This window comes from Trichechus manatus, unplaced genomic scaffold (assembly GCF_000243295.1).
Source record: "Trichechus manatus latirostris isolate Lorelei unplaced genomic scaffold, TriManLat1.0 scaffold00130, whole genome shotgun sequence".
Classification (NCBI taxonomy): domain Eukaryota; kingdom Metazoa; phylum Chordata; class Mammalia; order Sirenia; family Trichechidae; genus Trichechus; species Trichechus manatus.
In genome coordinates, this window is record NW_004444066.1 from 3,796,835 (window position 1) to 3,808,137 (window position 11,303).

Below are 11,303 nucleotides of genomic sequence, written 5' to 3' on the forward strand. Positions count from 1 at the left end.
AATACAAATCAGATCTTTCTAGGAATAAATTCAATTAGCAGTGTGTAAATGTTATATGAAAAAAAATACTTCTGGAAAACACAAAAGTGTACTTGGACAATTGAAATCATGTCTTTTCTTGGGTAAGATGAATGAACATCTTTAAGATGTTAGTTTACTCAACATTAATTTATAAATATAAAAAAATTCAATGACATTAATACAAGATTTTTTTTTCCTTGGGATCAATACAACAATAGTAAAGATTACAGGGAAAAATAAACAAACAGAGGAAAATACTAAAAAAAAAAACCCAAAAATAAAAACAAAGCTATAGCCTGGGTAGGCTAACTCTACTAAATATTGAAACATTCTATATAACCTCTAAAATTTAAAATGTGGCATAGGTAAATAAATATGGTGACATTCAAACAAGGTAGTTAGTTTAGTTAATAGTAGTGCGCTCTGTCGGTTTGCTGGTTTTGCTACCATACAGTGGTTATGTAAGATGATATCATTGGAAAACATCAGGAAGGACTTATAAAGAACTCACTGTATAATTTCAGCATCTTCTTATGAGTCTAGATTTATTTCGGCATAAAATTCATAAAATATAGCAGATAGATAGACAGATATAGATACATAGATTCGTATATGCCCCTGAGTCAATTCCAACTCCTGGAGACCCTATGCACAACAGAATAAAATGTTGCTTAGTCCTGTGCCATCCTCATGATAGCTGGCATGTTTGAGTCCACTGTTACAGTTATTGTGCTAAGCCATCTTACTGCGTGTCTCCCTCACCCACACAGGCCCTCTACTTCACAAAACATGACGCCCTCCTCCAGTGATTGATCCCTCCTGATGACATGTCCAAAACAAGTGAATTGGACAATGTTACCTTGTGATTCATAAGTTTACATTGGCTAATTTTCAGAAGTAAATCACCAGACCTTTCTTCCTAGTCTGTCTTAGTCTGGAAACTCTGCAGAAATCTGTCCACTACGGTCACCCTGCTGGTATTTGAAATACTGGTGGTATCACTTCTAATATCACAGCAACATGCAAGCCACCACATTACAACAAACTGACAGACGTGTGGTCGGTAAAATATACTAACATGACGGGTATCAGATCAGAGGTCCCTGGTAGTTAAGGAAAGGGGAAAGAATTGACTAAAAAACAGCACAAGGGACTTTGGGGGTCTGAAGGAAATAGTCTATATCTTGATTGTGGTGGTGCTTACACAGTAGTATATGTTTGTCCACATTTATAGAGCTGTACACCTATAAAACTTTAGTTTTATTGTGTGCAAACTCTGCTTCAATAAACCTGAAACATAATTTTAAAAGTTCAGTCATATTCTGTAATAGTTGCACCTCCTATGCTCAGTTCTGATAGTATATTATCTATACCTACTATAAGAAAGCATTTTTTTTTTAGCCTGTGACAATGGGATTAATAAACTATAGGATTGCTGAGTTTTATTGAAAACTTAACGAGAATTTGACAACCCAAAGTTAGGGTTCCTCACAATTTAAAAGTGTTTGAATCCCCAAATGAAGGTTATGCTACAAGTGTTGTTGAAGTTTTTTTTTTTTCTCTTTTTTGCAGGGGGGTCTTTTGATAAGTAGTAATTCACCACTGGTCGATTGGATGATTCTTATTACTGAGTGCAAATTGTTCATCAGAACAATAGCAGAGTCTTACATTTATTTGGATGTTTTTCCCTGGCTCACGCTATTGAAGTCATTTCTGAACTAACCTAACAAAGTATAATCCTTACCATAAATGGTGGCATGCTATGTGCAGCCAAATGATGCTGTTATAGAATGTGTTTTTTAATAGGATGTGGGGCTTACAAATATAATGTTAAGGTATAGAACAAACAACACTCATTAAGACATTCAGATAATTGCCATCCTGTACAAGCTGAGAAAGAGTGTTCTTCACTAGATACATTTGAATTGATGTTTGCCCAAGGCATCTGTTAAAGCAGGTGTATGGCCTTTGTATAGGTGTTCTGAAAGTAAATAAAGGCAAGAGGAAGTTTGATGATGATGGAGGGAAAAGTGTAAATGTGAGTTAGAAGCTAAGTACAGGGAAGTGGGATGATTTTTCCCCCTTGGTCTTTGCCATTAGATACTTGTCTTATGCAATCCAGTACTCACAGAAATCTGGGATTAGTAGCCAGCTAATATCCATGATTTATGCTGGCTATCTCCTTGAAACAACTTTGTTTCAATGTTCATTTTACTAAGCTTTTACCAAGCTTTTTCCAGAGATTTCTATGAATATTTCCTTTAAAATACTTAGCACACTATCCTTTCCCATGGTTATTTTAAGATTGTAAACTCCTTGGGGGAACTCAAAATGGTGTCATATGCACAGTTTACTCATTAGTACATTTTGGATGAATGCAAAATATTGTTTTTGGCAAGTATACTAGTTATGAGCAAATCAAGTGAAATTGATAGTCATATCTGGTGAGAAGAGTTTGCAATAACTAAAACTACTTAAACACTACTTGCTTCATAGAGTTTGGTGTACTAACCCTAGTACATGAGGGTTCAGGGTGCAAACTACAATAAGATGTTTATAAAAAAGAAGGACCATTCAAAATGGTCCAAGTCTAAATTGCTTGACAAAGCACTATGGGTTGGATGGTGGTGCATCCAGGCATCCTGTATGACTTGAGAGAGTTGCCAGTACACTTTTCAATTATTTTCTGCAGTTTAAGAAATCCAATGGTTTCTCTATATGTCAATCTGCAGACTGGAAGAGAAACTTTGGTATCTAATGTCACTGTTGGGAGATGTCAGCTAGGTAAAAATAGGTTATTTTAGAAGCAAAATACCTTGAGATGTCTTGTTGCTTTATCAATGTTAATTTTTTTAAATTAAGATACTAAATGCATTTTTTATTAAAATGGATAAAATAGAAAGGTGGAAAGAAGAAATATTTTAACTCTATCATCCTGAAGCAAGCAATTTTTATATTTGAGTGTATTCCGGCCAAACCAAACCTGTTGTCATTGAATCAATTCCAACTTACTTATAGTGACTTGAGTGTAGTATCCTCTATGAATTTTTCAGTTTTTTCTTAATTATGAGCAAAATGTATAGACACCACCTTCAAATACTTACTAAAGTCAGCATTGCCTAACATGTATGATTAATACATTAACCTTGAGAGATTAATGATATAATTTTGTTAGAAATAAAATTCCCATCTCCGTTTCCTGGAGGTTCTGATTCTTTAGGGTATACACGAGCTCAAGTATCTGTACTTTTGTTAAGTACCCAAGTAAAATGTTACTAGCTCACCTTTAAAAATATTTCTTTATTTATAGATATCAAAAGTATGCATGAGTCTCTCTCCACTTACCACTACGGACAATATAGTAAAGATAAACATTAGTTAATATTTTATTGAGTGACCTATTTATGATTTTAAATTGCACTAGATTTCATATCATTAAACATACAATTAGGATATTAGTTTATCAAACTGTCACTGAAAAATTGAACATAGAGTACAAAAACCTTGAAATCACAGGATCTTAAAGTTGGAAAGAACATTGAAAGGCCCATATTCCATGATGTGTTTCATAGAAGGATTCACCTCATCATTGAGAAGACTCTATTTTTTTAATAAAATTACCAAAAATGGTATCACAATAAAATGCATACTGATATTCAGCTTCATCAAAATTCAGCATCTACCGTAAAAATCAAATTGAAATGCGTGACCACTTTCCCTGTAGAGAAAGAACGAGGCAGAGAAAAGAGAAAATAGATTACTAAAAGAACGTATTGAACTCCCTGAAAGTGCACAAAATGCTTCTCAATGAAGATTGGAACTTGAAAGACAATGGGGAGGCTGTGCTCTACTTCTCTAAGCCGCTGGGACCTACCTGCTCCCTAGCCCTGCACATGCCCCCCACCTCCAACCTCTGTGGGGCCATTTGACCCTTCCTACATGATCAGACCCGAGCCAGTTTTGGAAACCACCCAGATATAAAAAGGAGAGATTTAGAGGTTTTTGTCCAGAATCAGGGGCCAAATTTGAGATTAAATTTGTAAAGAGTTAATGAGAGGAAACAAATCTGTGAGAGAAAAAAGAGAGGAAGGAAGACTTGTGGCTGAATCTTTAGACTGCAAACTCCTTCAGAGTGAAGGAGGCAGGAAGGGAGACGGGGTGGAAGTGTCCTAGAATGCACTCTAAGGAAGGTTTAGAAGGTTGTCATGGAGGTCATGAGACAAAGTCAACCATCCCAGGAGTGTCTGCCTAACATGAATGGGCCCATAGTGATGGATTTCACAGTGCCGCAGTCGGTCAGGGTCCTTGCTCAGTTCTGCCCCCTGCAGCTGGAGATGAGGAGGATTATTCTCATGACCATCACAGAGATCCCCTCAGCATCTGAACCTTACCATTACTCCATATTGGTCACTAGCCTACCATTAGTAATTTATAATTAAGTTAAATTAATTTATTTACACATTTACAGAATATTAGCATAGTTATATTGATAGCACAAATACAAAAAACTACTTCGAGAAATGAGAACTGCCTCATTTACAGAGATGTTCTGTTATTTTCTGTATGTAGCTGTCTAAGTCATCAACAGTATGTATTTTGCTATCATTTTGTGATGGATTCTTCATTACTTTGGAAGAGCAAATATTTATTATTATATTCTTACATCTTTTCACTGCAGAAAACACATTTGTTGCTGTAAGTCTGACGATTGGTTGCACAGATTGGATCCATTTGTCTGGTGCAAAAATGTAGCTGATCTTCATATGGATCACAGTTTGGCTATTACATGTAGAGAGAAAACATAAAATATATTAGAATGAACCTTTGAATGAAATATTTCTCAGTCTTAACACAAAATGCCATACATCAAAACAAGATAAATATATTCTATATGTAGGTTAAAATGTGGACATCTAGCTACCAATAACCAATTTAAAACACGAAATTTTATTGATGTGTTTTTGAAAGCCAGTTATTACTTTTTTAAAAAGGCCATAGAACAGACTGACTGTGTTTTTTATAATTTAACCACCACCACCCACTTCTCCTCCTAAGGTCACATCACACCAGAAAAAAATCATGTAATCAATTATTTATTTATTATTCTGTTGTCTTTCTAATAATCTCAGTACGTATATAGATATAGACATAGACGTAGATATAGATATAAATATGTATACGGTGTCTGGGTGGTGCAAACAGTTTATGCTTGACTACTCACCAAAGGTTGGCAGGTTGAACCCACAGAAGAAAGGCTGCTGATCTGTTTCTATAAAGAGTACGGCTAAGAAAACCCTATGGAACTCAGTTCTACTCTGTAACACATGGGGTCACCATGATATGGAATTGACTCCACTGAATAAGCTGGTGAATAGACATGTATACATATATATGTGTGTGTATGTATCTTTATTTTTGTGTAAACATATATAGACATAAATATAAAACAAAAAAAAAAACAATTGCCGTCGAGTTGATTCTGACTCATAATGACTCTATAGGATAGAGTAGAACTGCCCCATAGGGTTTCTAGGGAGCAGCTGGTGGATTTGAATTGTGGACCTTTTTTGGTTAGCAGCCAAGCTCTTAACCACAGCACCACCAGGACTCCAAATATAGATACATGTAATTTTTTAGTGTTGGTAGTGTTAGAAATTTATATAAATAAGCAACACCGTGTGAATTCTTCAATCATCTGCTTTTAAAACACTTTGGGACCAATATTGCTTCATATGTTTAAAACTGTAGTTCTTTCTCTTTTTTAAAAATTCTATATCATGCACCACTATGTGAAAATATGAAAATTATAATTATTTTATCAACCTCTAAGTGGATATTTGCTGCTAAATTTACAACATACAAAATTTAAAAGTTTTACTTTTTCAGCTTCTAAATGAATCAGTATTAACTTACTGGAGCCCGGCGAAATGAACGTCGAAAGAAACTTTCTGCAAGCAATTCACATATGTAAAAGTTAAAAATAAGAATTAAAAAAAAGCATAAGCTCTGGTAGGATGTATCCATATCACTTATTAGCATAAGCCAATGTCAGCTGTTTACTCAAGACCCTGTAAGTCATGAGGTAAGCCTCTGAGGCAGTAGCAATGAAATCACAAAATAACTCCAAATCTAAAAACATTGTTTCATTCTCAAATTAATCACAGTCTGTAAAAAATAATTTTTATTTTTTTTAATAATCCCTAATACTGTTCCTTGAAGTTAGTTTTGTTTTATTTCATTTTTATGAATGAGACAACCTAGTCAGAGAAACAGTAACTTGCATTGTCAGTTAATATATATTAACTAGTACTGAGTTAATCAAAACTCTGCTCTAATTATGTGACTACGTCCATCTCACAGGGTGGGTGGCACAAATGGTTTGCACTCAACTGCTAACCTAAGGTTGGCGTTTCAAACCCAATCAGTGATGCCACAGATAAAAGCCTGGCAGTCTGCCTCTGTAAAGATTACAACCAAGAACACCTACTCTGTAGCAAATGGGGTAGCCATGCACTGGAATCACCTTGACAGCAATGAATTTGGTTAGGGTTAATCCAATGTCACATAGCTACCTAATTTTGAAATTCACGGACCACCTTCACCTTTAAGAATAATCACTTTGTTCTCAGAATTATCAGTGAGTTCTGTCCTTAAACAAAACCTTAACCTTAACTTTAGGAATTTAGACATGACAAACAAAGCAGATTATCCAGAAATACCAGATCGGGAAGAGATCATTCCTCCCCACACTGAGCATTTAACAACCATGGAATCTGACTTCCAAAGAGGGCAAAAAAGAATTTATGTAAAGTTCTTTCGTTGTAGGTGAACGTAGAGCTAAGATCTACTGCCTGTACCAACCCACCACTCTGTGTCCACCACTCCAATGTAAGAAATGAGAAAAAGAATTCCACTGATGCAATTTTAAAAACGCACCTGTAACATGCTCCCTTCATTTTATCAGTTTAGGGATTACTAACCCCATAAAATAAGCCCCTCCATTCCTAGAAGCTTTCCTGCATTTTCTAGGATATGTGAACTGTTTCACCTGGGACTAGATATTTTACTCACCAGAATAAGGAGGAAATGCCAGTACAATGATGCAGAGAGCTTTGATCCATGATGAGCAGAAAGGCATTTTGTCAGGTCTGTGGAAAAAACCCTTCAGAATAACATATGGCACAGGGAAAAATATATATATATATAACATTTCCAAATGAAAATTCCTGACTGGCAAAGACTTGCTCTATCCTCCTTGTTGTTGTTGTTAGGTGCCATCAAATTTGCCACTCATAGCCACCCCATGTACAGCAGAAGGAAAATGTTGCCTGTCCTGTGCCATCCTCAAAATCATTGCTATGTTTGTGCCCATTGTTGCAGTCCCCTTATTAATCCATCTTTTTGAGGGTTTTCCTCTCTTTTGCTGACCCTCTACTTTATCAAGCATGAATTTCTTCTCTAGGGCTTGATCCCTCCTTATATCATGAGCAAAGCAAGCGAGATGAAGTCTCGCCACCCTCCCTTCTAAGGGGCATTCTGACTGGTCTTCTTCCAAGATCGATTTGTCTTGTAATCTAGTCCCCTAGATTTCTAATAAACAGAATTCTCTTCTTTTCTTCCCCAAATCCTACCAATTCAACATGACAAAATATGTGAACATGTGGCCCCCATAGATGAGAGAGAAACACCAGACAAAATAAGAAGTTGCAAATTCTCCCAATTTTGGGGTCAGCCCACAAGGAGCCTGGCTTCGTTTAAGGAAACATGCACATTTGCATCTCAGCCTTTTTTCTCAGAAAATAGAAACTGTTATTTCAGGGCAGACAGTCCCCACAGGAATGCTACTCACCTGGGATACCTTCCTAGATTCCCCATTTGACCTACCTCACACAAAGAGACACAGAGTCTGGTGGGCAGATCTGAGGCACTGGTTCTCTTATTTACCTTTCCTCCTCAGCCACCTCCACCAGCTGAGAAGTCTCCTTTATTTATCTGTTAGTGAGGAGCTTGTTGGGGGTAAGATAGATGACCCAGATAAGACACAGAGATATTCTTTGTTCTTCCTGGAGCCTGTAAAGTAGCTTATGATATGCCTCAGAAAGAATCCTCAATAGATCTTTCCTCAGCAGGAGGTGTGGAATAATCTAATCTGATGAACCCAAAAGCATGGGAGGAGACTAGGTAATAAGAGTGATTATAGATTCTAAGATGGAGAAGATATGTGAAAGCTTTCCAAGCAAGTGTGTAGGAAAGGACAAGAGAATCAAAGGCGAAAATGAAACTGAGTGTTGGCAACTGTAATTAGACACATACTTAATCTCTTAATATTTTTCAATACTAGAAGCTTATTTGGGGTCACTAAAGTCCAAATCGAGTCAGTCACAGGCCAACAACAAGAGTATTAGACTCAACTGGAGTTTTTTTTTTTTTTAAATATAAGTTCTTATTTGAGATAATTTCATATTCACATATAATTTTAAGAAATAATACAGTGAGTTTATAGGTACCCTTTAACAAGGTCCGCCCTATGGTGGTGGTGGTTGCTATTTGCCATCAAGTTGGTGCCAACTCATGGGCACCCCAGAACAATATGTTGCCCTTTTCTGCACCATCTTCATGATGGTTGGTATGCTTGAGTCCATTGTTGCAGCCATTGTGTTAGTCCATCTTATTGAGTGCTTACTTTGCCTTTACTGGCCCTCTGCTTTACCAAACATGATGTTCTTCTCCAGCAATTGGTCCCTCTTGATTACACATCCAGAGTAAGCAACTTCAAGTCTGGGATGATATTCTGTGATCCATAGGGTTTTTATTGGCTAATTTTTGGAAGATCACCAGGCCTTTCTTCGTAGTCTTAGTCTAGAGGCACCAATAAAACCTGTCCACCATGGGTGACCCTGCTGGTATTTGAAATGTTGGTGGCATAGTTTCTAGCATCATAACAACACAACAGTAGGAAAAACTGACAGATTGTTGTTGATACAGTACATTTTAATTTAAAAAAATACAGCCCAATATCACTTATGGTATTAGATTCAATATTAGTGAACAAAATCAAACACAAATTAAAGATAAAATAAACCATTACCAAGTGGGATTTATTCTAAGACTACAAGGTTGAATCTCTATGAGGAAAGACATTCATATAACATACCACATTAACAGATCTAAAGAGAAAAAAATATATATGCATATAGTTATAAATGCTATAAAACTGTTCGACAAATTCAACACACATTCCTAACAAAATAATTCAGAGTATAATAGTGAACAATTCCTTAACATGATAACATATATGTGTACATACTTTAGTCCTCAAACTAGCATCTTACTAAAGGTATTTCACTATAATTAAAAAAAAAAAAAAGTAAGGTTGCCCATGTTCTCCAATATAATTTAATATTGTTTTGGGACATTAGCCAATGTATTAAACAAGATAATTAAACTGGGGGCAATAAGAATTGGAAACAAAAATTTAAGTTGGATCTATTTGCAGATGATATAAAAACCAGCATGACCTAGGGAAACACTGAAAACTAAATCAAACAATAAAATAGTACATTAAGAAGATATAAAATTAATATATAGAATTCGTTCATCATTCATATAGTAAAAGAACCCTGTTGGAGATATAATTACTGGTGGAGACAACCTCTTTAAATTGAAAACCAAAGAAGATATAATACTTGGAATAAACTAAAGAATCCCATGTATAAATTTTGTAGGAGAAACAATAAAATACCTCTGAAAAGCAGACAATTTTACTTATACAATTGAAAAGATATTCCTTGTTCTTAGATAAGATGATTGAATGTTAATTTATAAACTTAAAAAATTCCAGTAAAATAAACATTACTTTTTTCTTATGCAAAACCATTTGATACTAAAACTTATAGGGAAAAATAGAACGTAAAAATAGCTAGGAAAGCACTAAAAATGAAAGCTCACAATTGGGTGGAATGGCTTTACTGGATATTGAATCATTATATATGACCTCTATAATTTAAAAATGTGCTAGAGGCACATGCATAGGCAGAGAAGCGAAATAAATAGAAAATCGAGAAATACACGAAAGTGTATCTGGAAATTTAATATATAACAAAGATGGTATCTCAAAGAGGGACTTTTAAATTCTGTTTTTTTTATTTGTCTTTAGTATACATAAAAAGTATAGATAACTGTAACTCTTCCTGTTATGGAATAAATTGTACCCCCAAAAAATGTGTGTTGAAATCCTAACCTTTATACCTATGGACGTACTCCCATTTGCAAATACTGTTTTCTTTGTCATGTTAATGAATCATATCTGTGTGGGGGCTGTCCTAAATCTAATAACCTTTGAGAGTCAAAAAGAGCAGATTAGACACAGAGAGAGGCAACCACAAAATACAGGCATCAAAAAAAAGAAAAAAAAAGAAACATTGCTGTCAAGTCCATTCCAACTCATAGTGACCCTACAGGACGGAGTAGAACTGCCCCATAGTGTTTCAGAGGAGCAGCTGGTGGATTTGAACTGCCTATCTTTTGCTTAGCAGCTGTAGCTCTTAACCACTACACCACCAGGGCCCCAAACACAGGCAAGATAGGCCAAAATTCAGATATTTTGAGGCCAAATTTATGAATCATATAAATAGATGTGAATAAGCCCAAATGGCTAATTAAAATAAAAAATGTATCACTTGGGACTTACACAGCAAGACTTAACTCTATGCTGCATATCAAATATATATCTAATACAAAGTGGCTAAAAAGGCTAAAAAATGAAAAGATAAGCAGTGGAATATCAAGGAAATGGAAAAACAAATCTATGCATTTTTCCTTCATCACACTTAAACAAAATATCCTTTTTCTTTTCTTTTTTTTATTGTTGTGCTTTAAGTGAAAGTTCACAATTCAAGTTAGTCTCTCATACAAAAATTTATACATACATCTTTATGTGACCCTAGTTGTTCTCCGTATACTGTGACAGCACACTCCTCCTTTCCACCACGGATTTCCCATGTCCATTCAACCAGCTCCTGACCCTCTTTGCCTTCTCATCTCACCTCTGGACAGAAGCTGCCCATTTAGTGTCATGTATCTACTTGAGCTAAGAAGCACACGCTTCACAAGTATCATTTTATGTCCCATAGTCCAGTCTAATCTTTGTCTGAAGAGTTGGCCTCAGGAATGGTTTTAGTTTTGGGCTAACAGAGAGTCTGGGGGCCATGTCTTCCAGGGTCCCTCCAGTCTTAGTCAGACCATTAAGTCTGTTCTTTTTACTAGAATTTGAGTTCTGCACC

The 11,303-nt window shown here is 35.7% G+C and overlaps 1 protein-coding gene across 1 annotated transcript; it reads right to left on the reverse strand.

The window, feature by feature from the left end:
• Nucleotides 1-3,693: 3,693 nt before the first annotated feature.
• Nucleotides 3,694-7,159, reverse strand: LOC105756720 (seminal plasma acrosin inhibitor A1-like). The gene is made up of 4 exons (XM_012558003.1): nt 7,093-7,159; nt 5,935-5,969; nt 4,685-4,800; nt 3,694-3,739 (listed from the first exon to the last, which is right to left on the reverse strand). Exons 1-4 carry the CDS (start codon nt 7,157-7,159, stop codon nt 3,694-3,696), a joined length of 264 nt encoding a protein of 87 aa, XP_012413457.1.
• Nucleotides 7,160-11,303: the final 4,144 nt, after the last annotated feature.